Consider the following 13,731-nt stretch of genomic DNA (forward strand, 5'->3'; position numbering starts at 1 on the left):
GTGGAGATTAATGAGCAGAGGAAAGTTTTGTGCACTTTCTCGTGTAGCCTGTGCAGCGATTTGGAGTTTATGAATTCGTGATATTTATCGAAGTCTAACCCCTCTCTAATTTTGATTTTCTGTGGAAGTTTTGTCTATCACTCTCAGAAAAAAAAAGGAGTAACAGGGCAGTAACTTCCCACATTTACTCCATTTCCCCTGTCAGTCGCTTACTCCCTCTTTCTTCCCAGGTTTACCATGTAATTCCATCACTGCAAACGGGTACTCATTCTTGCGGCCGAATTTTAATATACAAGTGATGCGTGACATCACTCTCCTTCTCCTACGGTAACTTTCGAGTTATAAACATGTGTACTACAGTGCAGCCATCCATATATTGCATCACGTTTTGTTGTATATTCCATGGTTTTGCGCTAAGACCCTCAGTTGGTGAAGTTCTCACCGCTACTGAGAGCACAACGTGAAATGTGACCTTCTGACACACTAATTGCTTCGAATACTTGGCCCCGAGTTTACCGCGTTCGAAGGCACTTCCGACTGACGGTTACTAAGGGAAACTCGGATGTTTTTTTTTTCTTTCTAACGAGTAGTTCCGTGGGACTACTGAACTATCTTAGATGGAGGTATCACACCCCCTACCTCTCACCATCATGACAATTCCCTTCCTCTTTCACGCACAACTATTCCCATCCCCGTCGAGTATGTACCACGACGAGTTACTTATTAGCGGATACGCAGATATTTGGAAGTCAGCAATTGCACGGATGATTTTAAAGCAGCTGCAGGACCACTGGCATAAATATGTTTCACGGTGTGAGCGTGATACCTGTAACCGGTGTCATGGTTACTCCTGAGAAATGGAGTAAAGTGGATCTGGCTCCTGGAGGGTGCAGGTTTTAGTCCAAATGGGAGTGTTCTACGGGACAAGTCATTTACTCCCCTGAAGGAGTTGCGGCGACACCATTTTTTCTCGGAGTACCGTAAGCGGTAGCTGTGTGTTAATCTTGACTTTCCGCAACCTACGTGTGAGTGAAAGTAAGTGTTTGGATCTAGCTCTGAGTTTGAGTCCAATCGTTCAGCCACTAACCGTAATCGGTTTGACCTGCCGAGTCCGAATCTTAATTAGCCACGGAGCTCCAGATTTTAGTCAGTACATGTCCCCCAACGACGAGCTCCGTGACAAGCACGATCAGGCAATGGACGAATATGCCACCGTTATAACTGCCACCTTACATGCAAATCCACTGCCAATTGCTATTATAACAATAGATGACTACTTCTTCCACTATCTGTTTTCAGTTTAAATCTATTAATTGTTGTGTCTTTTATACCGCGATGAACCATAGGACTATGACACGAGTTGTCTCACCGCTGAGAAGGAGCACCCATGTTACAAGAAAAGACAACTTCTAGGATGAATGTTGTGTTTAATTACATAGGGGAAGACAGTTCCTTTCGTACAAATGCCATTCTGACGCTCGTCTCTGCTCAACTTCGCTGGTAACCAGCTACGCAGTAGCCGCTTTTACATCCGCCCTGGACAGCCATCCTCGGATTCTGAAACAGAGCAGTTTATGGAATTGCTTCGTACGGAGGTCCACTAGCTGTAAGTGAGGTATTGCGAAACAACGAGGGCAAACACAGAGACAAACGGGAGAACTAGACTGCGCAACACGCTACGCTGTAAACTGAAAAACACCCTTATGGGTGTAAATGGCTTGTCCTATAACTCACACCACTTTTTACACCGTATGATCTGGAACACGGTATGGTCTGGTGAATTTTTAGAGCGTCTGTTCTGTGTAAAACACCCTTTGAAAGGGTGCTTTTCCTCTGAAAATGTCTTCTTTTGCACCCTTTAAACACCCTCTCAGGAGGGTGTAACATTGTTAAACACCCTTCTAAAGGGTGTTGAAAGGGTGCAAAAGAAGGCATTTAAAAAAAAGCACCCTTTCAAAGGGTGTTTTACATAGAATACGCGCTGTAAAAAGGGTGTTCCAGACCATACTGCGTAAAAAGTGGTGTGTGTTATGGGACAAGCCATTTACACCCATGAGGGTGTTTTTCAGTGTCCTGATAGTGTACTGTCAGCTGAGGATTTCATTACGCAACCACACAAAATACAGTCGTCCCTCGTTAATACGGAAACTTTCGTCCCCGGCCAAAGTCATCCATAAAGCGCATCCTCCATATTATCGAATACCAAGGAAATAACAAAAACAACGCTGAAGGATTATTGAAAAGAATCTCCGAATTAGTGCCTGCCTTGAAGGTATACTTCGTTGCGCATTAGCGGAACGTCGCCAACACGTAGAGCCTGCTCCTCATTGTCCTCAAAGAATTTAAGAGCCATCTCCAGTCCCGCTCGAGCCATAGCAGATGTGACCGTTCGTTTGGCGTTGCTGAAGTCATCAACGCCAGTGCCTGACGACTTGCTAACTTGACAACTGTACCGCCTCTGTTCTCGTAAGCTGCCGTGCGACTGCGCTATGTTTAAGTAAAGCCACAACTCCTTGCATGAGGAACAATCGCCCGTGGACGTGTTCAGAACAGCCATGACGCCATACTGGATTTTCCAGGCTCTTCGTATCTGCAAATAACCCCTTTCCCTCTTATAGTTCTTGTATGCAGTTGCGAAGGAGAGGGCATAGCTCCCTACGCAGGGCAATGCCCTACTTTCAAAAATTATCGTGTAGAATGCGGGGATATAGGCTTGTCCTCCATACCGATACCGTACATAATAACGAGACAAAAATACATGGACTGTACATGTAGTTTGTACAGTGCTGGACCGTCCATTGTCCGAAAAGCGAGTTTCCATACTGCCACGTATCATCTTTGAAGCCACCTAGACGGAACAGCGGCAGCGGGAGAGGAGGCGTCGAACGACGGGCTGAGATCCACGAGACCCCGCGCTGTTAGCGAGCGATGCTTCCAGAAGCATCTTTCCTTCGCTCGCATCAATCTCATGGACGGACCGACGACCTTGGAAGGAAGCTTCTCTACTTCCTCTTCTTCACCGACGCGGGCTTTCTACAATGTTTCTACAATGTTCGCCGCTGTGTATAGAAGCTTGTGAGCTCCGAGCCGGAGCATTCTTTTACCTTATATCTCTCTAAGAGCTACCGCTCTTGTGTTAGCCAGCTAAGCAGCTAGAATAAAGCTTTCGCCGATTATTCGGCGTCTCGCTCGTCTGTTTTCATCGTGACAATATTAACGAGACGAAAATGCATTGAAAAAGTTTGGTCCCCACAAAAACCGTCCATAATTCGAGTTGCCCACATTAACGAGGCGCGACTGTATTCCCCTGATTTTCCACCCCCAATCAACTTTAGTCAACGACAGCCGAGCTGGTAGACACAAAATTAGTTTTGTCCCCATTTCAGTTAAGTCCTCGTCGTTTTTTTTTTTTAGTTTAGTCGTCGGTTTCACTGAAATGCTGCCTCAGTATGCAGCGCTGGCTTGTGCCCTTTTAATTAGCTCCGTTTCATTCAAGATACATTATTGGGAAACTTGACCAATTATCTCAACCATGCCGAACGCCACACGCATAGGGTGACTCCTGTTTCGCCCCCAACCTCAACAACTGCACCGTGCGCGTTGCTGGAAAACACTTTAGCATACGCGTTAATCTCCGCGCGAGGTCCTACGTCTAGGACGGAGCTTTTGTCCTGATTCTCAAACGTCGTCCGGTCTGTCATCCCTCTGAGGAGAGAAGACACTAGGCCAAAGGCGTGTCATTCACTTGGATCTGTACAACATAAGTTGATAGCCCTTGTTCGACAGCGTTGGCGCCAGTATTGTGACCGGTATATTGACGCTTTCGCCTTTCAGCGGACCCGCCAGAATTTGGCAAGTCGCGCGCGTACCTTGCGCGATGGTCTTCCATGCACCATGCCATTGGGGACACTTGCTGTGGTCCCGAACAAGTCAGAGGTAGACGTGTAATCACTTTTCAAACTGATGTCCCGATTGATCAGAAAGAACGAAAAGAAAACGAGAAAAAACTTCAGTGTAGTATTTTTTCCTCTTTATCCAGGCACTGCTGTTTTTTGGTATGACACACCTATCCGGCCCAGTTTTAACTTTATGAAACTGACAGTTGCAGTTTTCATACTCTGTTCATCGTTTTGAGAAGCCATCGGACTTCGATCCTCATCGCGAGCGGGCTCATTAGTTCGTTCTCCACCTCACCACCAGCACTGGAGTGGCGTATCGCCCCTGCATTGAAAATCCCATTCATCATCTCCAAACGAAGTCGTGGTTGTTGATAAACGGAGCTGCAATAGACAAACTCGATTTAACCGTCAGCAACAGCCATCCATGCTTGCTCGAGCGCTGTGTCTGTTTAAGATCCTTTTAGTTGAGCTGATTCACGCTGACAATATTTACTGCCAAGTGAAATTTCAGCGTCAGCTTTGTATGTTACAGTTCGTGAAGTGAAGCCGGGAGCTGGTTGTCGCCACCCCATATTTTATATTTTTATGGGTGTCTGGGTAGCAGAGTCGGGGAAGCACTGCCGTATAGAAAGACCAATGAAGCACGTCTGTAGCTGCCCCGCAAAGAGATTCTGCCTGTTTGTGCGAACGAAAATTTTATTTGGGCTTGTGGAGACATGGGTCCGGCTTAGCGTTCCTTTTCGTTCCAATTGTTAATGCGATTTATCTTCCTGTGACACCTTTACTTCGTAGAACACTGAGAATGGATTTGACGAACGTGCAAGTGTTTGAAAAGGTTTGCTCCTATTTTCCTTACCAGACAGACATTGCCGTCGGGACGTCTTGCGATCTTGTTGGGAGGTTCACGGCAGTAAAAATGGCAGCCGAATGGTCCCCTGTCATTCTGCATGCAAGGGAATTACTGTTACTTGTAACATGTCATGCTACGGTGACGTTCAGAAAGAGATGCTTGGATGGAATAGCGCGCAGAAGAGAACGCCGAACTGTCTAGTATACTGTTTCCACGACTTCCGAATTTGCGGCTGCTTTAGTTTTAGTCTTTACTATCTCTGGGTGGCAAATGCTTCTCAAAGAACAAAGACTGAATAAAGTGGAAAACAGGACATGGGATTACCGTAGTATAGTTATATCAACCCCGTAGCACGTAAAAGTAAATCGTTCCCGAAGTGATCTGACGTTTTACATGTAAATGCTCCCAAGTGCGTTTCCTCTCTTTTTTTTTTTCTGTTTAGCTAGCAATAGAAACGATTTATAGCCGCAAAGTGTTCACATTTGTGTGCTCACGTGGCCAACGGGAAATAACTAGCATTTTGCGTCTCAATACTTACATATAAATAGTCGTTCCCATGTTCGCACGGCATCCGAGTGTTAGGCGCTGCAGAATAAATTGACGTTCGTATAAGGATGACGCTCCGACTGCTGGTGGTGTTTTAAAACAGAATGTGAACAATGAGGGTCGAGAGAGCAGGACGACATTCACGGATAAGTAATCGGAGAAAAGAAACCGCTTTGAGGACCCGTTCCTGCTATATCATTTGCACGATGCCTTTTGTGACGCACATCTTTATAATCTCATCTGGAATATTCCCATGTATCGAAAGCCCCCCAGTTACTTAACCCGGCACAGGGTTCTTCGATCTTCGGGGATCGGAAGGAAATGCACACTCTGGGTCTCGTTATATTGCAGAGGAAGAATTCACTGCAAAGGGAAAGTTGTGCAGTGCTGTACAAAAGTTTACAGAACACGCTCCCGAGCATTCCTTGCACAGACTGACACGCAAGCAGCGACTGGTACCGCACGGGCTTGCAGACAGGTGATTGGGTTACCTACACTCTCAGGAAAAAAGAAACGAATAGTAAGCGTCAAAAAATAAAAAAACAAACGATCAAATTATTTACCTTTATCCTATTCGTCATGGGCTTCCACTTAGCGCTTTGACGGTAGTAAAGGTCAAGAATTTGATCGTTTTTTGACGGCTATTTTAAAAGTAAGTCATTGACTTCTATTTTATGCGTAGAATCTTTATGGTTATATATCCACTTATTACGGCCATATACTACTAGGTATACCGGACAGCATACCTCAACACAGAACGCTGAATAGGCGTAACAGACCACTTTGTCGCTGCGAGGTAAACGGCTTTGTACCAGCGTAATAATCACAACAAATTCTATGCAAAAACTGCGAGAATTGAAAGGAACGTACAAAAAGCGACACTCGATCTGCTTCCCAATGTAGATATATGTATGTACGTACTATATTCATGCATGCTACATTGTACTGTACTGTATGTACAATGTACTGTACAGTACACTGCTGAAGTATTGTTCACAGGATACATTGCACAATGTACATGCTGTTCAGGAACAGGATCTAAGGCAGCTGAGGGTACCGGGGAGCATGGCTAAGAGGAGTGTTTCTCGTTCCTGGCGATGCATTTGCTTCAACACATCATGCTCAGCTCTAATGTCCAATAATAATATTCAATGCAATTACAAAAAATGATTTTGAAACTGAATCACTAACACAGACGCTTCAACGGTTGCAACGGAAACGCATATCTATCGAAAAAAAAAATTATGCATATAGATAGCCATAGATAAAGGTACCGGCCGGGTGAATAATGGGCGCACGCTTATAAATTTGCAGCGTGGAGATAGCCGGGACAGTCACAACTCCGGCGGACATGCTTGCTGGCCGACGGCGTGCTTGACCGACAAAGGGCAACCGCCATGGAGCGAATGTACAGCGAAAAAGCTGCGAACTTCGCTCAGCGTCGGACGCCCTGCGCGAGGCGTCAAAAATGTGAGCGTCCGTCGCCGATCTGCCCACGCCAGGTATTTTCGCCCAGCGTCTGCGATTCCGGAAGCGTCAACTGCTGATGAACCAATCAAAGTGTTCTTCAGCTACGAATATACGCCAGTTTAACGCCAGACCGTCTGCACGTGGTCGTCTGCTCTCGTGAATCATCGTCATCGTCCTCTTCTTGCAACTGGGTGCTTTCGTCTGCTCGCTGTTTCGTCAACTGCATCGCTAGAACGTGGGGCATTCTCTGCCAAGAACATGTTTGCCTTTCGCAGTAGTGAATATGCCTTTCGGTACGTTAATGGGCGCATCTTTTCAGACCAGTGTTGGATGTAGTTGGAAAATTTGTGACATTAAATGGACTTTTTCGAGCAACTGATTTCACTAAGCTTTTCACCTTATACCCTGGCAACAGTGACATCACAGCATGACTTCCCGACGCCGTCCGCTGGTTTTTCGCCCAATCGAGCTGGTGCCGGCGAACAACTGGCGGCGGAACGCGCGTCCTACAGCTGGCTAACCTTTCCAGTGACTTTCGTCTTTCACCGTGCGAACTTCGTTTTAAAAAATATCGCTCCATCGAGGTTGCCCTTAAGGGCGAAACGCATTGGACGTTTTCTCAGCGTCAAAACGTCGCGCGTACGCCATGGCCTTGCTCACTCGGCGAAGAAACGCCAGCGAGGCGACCACCCGAAACGCATGGGACGCGTACGGAGCGAGTGACGCGCGCCACTGTTGCTATATTCATCGACCACAAATATCTGTTAGAACGTGCCGATGCTCTTCTTTCCTGTGGTTCCTGCGTTCCTTCATTATAGATACCATTAAAATGTTCACGTAAATTTAGTGTGATGGATTATGCCCCGAAAATTTATGCGAGCTGCTCATACGCAACCTTGTCTGCCGCACGACGGCCATGGTTCTGTCTACTTCGCGCCCAGACGCGCGCGAATATCTGTAGTCGACAGATTACAGCGTACGCCCTCTGGGCGCGTTGAAAAACTGGTTTTTACGAGGTCACACGCACGCCGAGCGCGCGCGCGTCCTGAAAACGTCGGAAAAACGCTCCATGCGTTTGGCCCTTTAATCGTGCCAAGTTGTCTCGTTCGATGTCGTTTCTTCCCGCCGTCCGTTTGACATGAAATAATTCGGTAAAATTCAGTTAACTCAAGACACCGAGCCCAAAGCGTGGCGACTTACACTAGTGTTCGCGAATACATGATTGAGGCCATGAGACGTCACGCGCCAGGAAAGTGTCGGTTTTCCCAGCAAACCCATGTAAGCAGCATAATTTCAATTTAAATTTATTTCCTTGCGGTTGGGAGAGCAGCAAAAAGCCCATGAGGCTTAACACCGGCTCCTCCCCCAAAGTTCACTATATACAGCAACAATACAGTAACGAATCATAGCGTACAGAAAAAAAGAAAACAATATTGTAACAATAACCAAGTGAAAAAAAAATGGAAAGAAGAAATATAATGTCTATGATACAAACAGATCAACTAACAGTTTAAAACTGACTCAATTAACAGTTAAATACCCAACATAAAGCGACACAGCATTCCCTTCGACATCAACAATGGGTCCGGCGACGTACCAACAAACTGATTAAAAATAAATGGTGACATATACGTCAATGACTGCTTGCCGTAGTTTGTTCGATGCAATGGGACACACCAAATCCTATGTCGAAAAGAATACATAGATGTCAGCGTAGTCAACTGACATAGTTCTAGAAATGACGTCTTATTTTCACGGACGCTTTTTGAATAAGTTAAGGTAAGCTTATAGTTGTAGAATTTTGGTATCGGGATAATATTGTACTGTTCAAATAATTCCGCAGTATGAGACAGTCGACTGACACCAGCAATAATCCTTATAGCCCTTTTTTGCAGGACAAACAGCTCGTGAATATTTCTAGCCGTCGTTGTTCCCCACACTAAGAAACAATAATTGTACCGTGAATAAAATAAAGAATTGTAAAGCAGCAATTTAATGTTACCTGGAAGAACACAACTATGTCTGCCTGAAACACCATTTACAGCAGCAAGTTTTTTGGAGACATAAGATATACATGGTTGTCCCATTGCAGATGTTCCGAAAATATTACCCCTAAACATTTAAAGCTAGGTACTACATCAAGTTTATGACCGTCATAATTGACAGAAACGTCTTCAGTTATGATTTTCCCTTTAGGTCGAAACAGCAACACCTTAGTTTTTGCCGTATTGAGACTAAGGGAGTTACACTCGGACCATTCTTTGAATTGTTTAAGGGCGTTATTTGCCGCTGTTACAACTTCCGTAACAGATTTCCCAGAAAAAAGTAATGTCGTATCATCGGCATATATAATGAAATCTAAGTAAGTTGTACCAGCTGAATGTGGATAAACGTTGATTATATCGTTTACATATATGTTGAATAATAAGGGTCCTAAAATACTACCTTGCGGGACTCCCGATTTTATAGTGGCAAAATCTGATAGAAAATTATTTATAGAAACGGCCTGTTCCCGTAGGTGTAAGTATGACCTTATCAGATCTAACGGAACACCGCGGATGCCATAATACTCCAATTTTTGCAATAAAATGTTGTGATGAATACAATCAAATGCTTTACGAAAATCTACGAAGACCGCTAAGATTAGACGCTTTTCTTCAAAGTTTTTTATTATTATTTCTTTTAGTTTTAACAAAGCTGTTTCGGTTGATTCATGTTTACGAAACCCAAATTGCTCATTAATGATAACATTATGCATGTTAAAAAACTTTAATAGTCTATTGTAGACGACTTTTTCAAGGCCTTTCGAGACTATAGGGAGGACGGATATAGGACGGTAGTTAGACAATTCATTTTGATCTCCTCCCTTATGTATAATCGAGATTTTCGCCTTCTTGAGATGCAAGTCGAGTGCAATAGGGGTGGACCGTATGTGTCTTAACGATGTTCTTTAGCTTCACGAGTCTGTTCAAGGACTTCCACCTACCGGTCCGCCTCCAGATAGCAGGGCTCGTATAACATTGGCAGAAAAGTATGCGTCAATACCGAAGCATCAAAATGTACTGAAAGTCGAGTGCAATACGGGTGGACGGGTAGGTGTATGTTCTAAAGCAGCACAATGTACTGAAAGTCGAGTGCAATAGGGGTGGACGGGTAGGTGGAAGACCTTGAACAGACTCTTGAAACTACGGAACACTGAGGAGACATATACCGTACAGTACATTGACTTTCAGTACATTGTGCAGCTTGGGTTGAAACCTTTGCAGACGACGACAGTGTGTCCCAGAGCGTGGCTTGTGCCACATGCACTTAATCATTCCATGTATCACGTGCGCACCTGTAAACATCTTCACACCGTCTTTCTGTCCTGTCTTCTACACTGTAAGGCCTTGAACAGACTCGTGAAACTAAAGAACATTGATAAGACACATACCGTCCACCCCGCTCTCGACTTTCAGTACAATGTGCTGCTTCGGTATAGCCGTAAAGGACTGATATTGCAACGCAATGCCTCAGTTTATCCGTCAAAGCGAAATCTTAAGCGACAGAATACAAGACTAAATCGTGTTACCCGTGCCATTTATGCATAAAAGTTTGACATTTACGGTTACAGCGGACACGTTGACGGGTACCATGAATAAAACTCAGATTGACGGACACGGCGTCAGCCGCTTTGTCGAAATTTACGCTTAGTAAGGGTAAAATATGATGTAAGCGTAAATTTATCCGTATCGTTTCTGAGAGTGTATGCACCTGTCTCCAAGTCCGTACGGTCCCATTCGCTGGTAGCGTGTCACTTTTAAGAAGGAGTGCGCGGGAGCGCGTTCCGTAAACTTTTGTCCAGCACTGTACCAAATTTTCTCGTACTTTGAAGGCTTGGTGTGAGCAACTTGGTGTGTGTCTCGTTTTTGTGAATGATAATAACCTAGGTTGTCTCACACCCTATTCGAAATCACGTTCCGATTCAACCACAACTCACCATATATTATCTTTTAACGTCAGCTTTGATTCCCGTAAGGAGAGATTTTTGCACTCTAGTGCTGCCATTAATGGCATAATTTTATGGCTGCTAATCTTTTTTCTTTGGTGACGAGTTCCATTTGTGATCTACCCGATTTCTCACAACAGGTCTGACTTTTTCTTCTTTCGCGTCATCCGCGTAGCCTTGAACGTATGTCTGCAAAACCTTTTGGTGACAAGCATAGTGCACCTTTCTTTTTCACTACTTCTGCTATGTTAGTGAGGGCAAAAAACACGTGGTCCGTCTCCGCACAGTGGGTTGATTCTGTTGATATTACAGCATCCTGAGCCAGTGAAGTATACACTTACGTCTTAGCCTGATCAACCTATCATACACTGAGTTATCGTAGCATACCCCATCGTAGCACCTGCCGAGAGGAGCGTTGTCGAAAACCTAAAAGAAAATAGCGATGATAGAATGATGATAACGTCGTATATTCATCAATACAATTACACAATTACATTGCACATTGAAGGAAGGATAAACGCACAGGCCACACGGCAGGCACTGTAACATAAGCAGTTTGTTCGTCTGACGGGCTGGTATGATTTCGAGTTATGAACCCCACTCCATTCCCGAGAAGTTGGAAGAGAACGCGAAGTTTCATTACAGCACAGTGGTACTGAATGTTACAATTTGGCAAATGTTGTGCGTTAGATTCCGTAGAGGAACAAAAGCTCGAGTCTAGCCGCTGCTATAAGAGAGCTGTTTATTTTACGAATACTAAGTGCGGATTGCCTCTAGACAAGGTCCGCCAGAAAGATAAACAACGGTGGGAATGTGAGACGCGAAAGCCTTGAACTCGCCGTGCGAAGACGCGGTGTGACGGTGAGTCAACGGCTAGGCTCGAATGCCAGATACATCACAGCAATGACCTGGGTCTCGAACACCATACTGATATGTAGAGGGCGGATAAATATGCGCTATAAACTCCCGAAATATGCGCATGCAACTGTGCACTGAAACTCTTCGAAATGTGCGGTAAAAACCCTCATTATATGCAGTGTTCATTCTTTTTAAGGATAATTTATTCGACACACGAAACTTAGTGAAATTTAGATGTTAGGCAAAATGTTGCTTGGCGACTATCTAAAACATAAGATGCGATGTGTGATAAACATGTACAGTCCTTTCAACCGCACCATTTTCAGCGCCAAGAATTACCATCGTTTTTGGTACGGAACCAATGCACCAAATGTCTATTTAGAAAAAAAAAACGTAAATATCTTATTAAGGACAACACGGTAAAATGGAAACCACCTTCGTTCTGCGGCGCACGACAAAGAATACTTGCGCCACAGATATAAATCATGTACTAAAGGCTTTGCGTTTGTGACTTGTAGCGTAACGCTAACGCAGGCTATGGAGGGGTGGAGGGCATAAGTTTAATGCAAAGTAAAAAAGAGAGGCTGGCAGGTGGACGAAACGCATGACGAAACAAGCCTGAGCATGGTCAACATGAAAAACACGAACATAGACGTGTTTTGGTCATGTCTTTAAGTTCGGCACTGCATCATGTCGATTAAAATGTGAACGCCGTCCATCTTCGTAAGGGTAATGTGGCGAAGGTGCAGTACGGCCCATCAATCATGCACGCAGTGGAGGATGGAGCAGTCAGGGTGCGGGCTGAACACCGCACCTCACCCGACCGAAAACACAGAGAATATTCAATTCTGACCAGAATTTTCGCGAGAGACGACCTAACGTCGTCCCGAAACCAGCAAAACCATCCACGAAAAAGAAGTAGTAAGCTCTCGCACCTGAAAATATGGCAGAATATACACTTTTCATGCACTTTCGTTCGAAATATGCCACAACGTGCAAAACATGCATTTTTATGCACCATAGAGTGGTGATCGGTCCAAAAACCAAGACAGAGTTTTTTTCGTCGTCCAAATAGGAAACCACCGATTAAAAAGGAAAAAAGAAAACGTCCATTTGCATGAAAATTCGCGCTCTACATGTTTTTCCAAGCACGACGGTAGTTGCACTTTCTTTGTCAATGTTGGGCTTGTTTAAATATTATCCAACGCAATTGCAAGATGAATATGTCTAATGCTATCCGTTGTACATCTAAAAACGTACGAATTTGTCGCGCAGCGGATTGAACTGCTAGAAAGGACGTCCAATACCGAAGCGTAAGGGACCATGAAGTTATTTTCGCGAATTCCGAGTACTCTGCTGGAAACCGTTGTCATGATCCCTCTCTATCATACACATACCGACTTTTAACCGTATGCACTCCACCGGGGGCCCAGTTACCACACAAAAATAGCGGGGCGTGATCGACGGATATACCCCTTCAAAGCAGGCTTACGTCATCAACGTCCAGTCCTCTCAGCCAATTGTGGACGACGGGGAGTACACACCCCGCCGGACCACGTTGGTGGTCCCGCAGGGTCCCGCAAAACGCAAATTGTGAGCGATTAAGGAAGAGGCTATGCGACGCACACAGCGTTGAGGAATCGTTCGGAACGCAGCAACTCCCAAAAGGCCACCGACAGAGACATCTTTGAGGAATAAGAAGCTCAGAGAAGAAGACGTGCTCCGGCTACCATGCTGACAATCCACAGCAACATTACCCTTCAGGTAGGATTCTGTGTCAACGATTAGATACGACCTTAGCTCCAGGTCAAATTCAAACATATTTGAAGGCGAGCAAATTTTGGAATTTTCCAAAATTTGGAATTTCAATTCCAATTGAAATCCATTCCAATTCCATTTTGAATTCCAATTCCAATTCAAATTTTGGAATTTGCTCGCGAAAGACCATCCACGAATCGGCAACATCCTCTGTGTATGATGGCACAGCCAGTTTCGCTCGCAGGCCGGTCGTAGCAGCCACCGTCCACGGCCGTGGTTAATATATAATATTTTTGCTGTTTGAACGATTTCATATTTCGCAGGGTGAATGCTTTAGTACAGAAGAACAAATTGAAAATGAT

The 13,731-nt window shown here is 44.8% G+C and overlaps 1 protein-coding gene across 2 annotated transcripts in view; it reads right to left on the reverse strand.

Annotated features, from left to right (window-relative positions):
• Window positions 1-1,416: 1,416 nt before the first annotated feature.
• The window catches only part of LOC135369349 (uncharacterized), a 33,907-nt gene continuing 21,592 nt past the window's right edge, over window positions 1,417-13,731 (reverse strand). For both annotated transcript variants that reach the window (XM_064602942.1, XM_064602941.1), the window contains 4 exons: window positions 11,095-11,179; window positions 5,288-5,334; window positions 4,756-4,842; window positions 1,417-1,557 (listed from right to left, as the gene is read on the reverse strand). In XM_064602942.1, the coding sequence (XP_064459012.1) occupies window positions 1,489-1,557; window positions 4,756-4,842; window positions 5,288-5,334; window positions 11,095-11,179 (288 nt within the window). In that variant the 3' untranslated portion in view covers window positions 1,417-1,488. The remainder of the gene's footprint in view (window positions 1,558-4,755; window positions 4,843-5,287; window positions 5,335-11,094; window positions 11,180-13,731) is intronic.

This window comes from Ornithodoros turicata, chromosome 9, assembly GCF_037126465.1.
Source record: "Ornithodoros turicata isolate Travis chromosome 9, ASM3712646v1, whole genome shotgun sequence".
Taxonomy (NCBI): Eukaryota; Metazoa; Arthropoda; class Arachnida; order Ixodida; family Argasidae; genus Ornithodoros; species Ornithodoros turicata.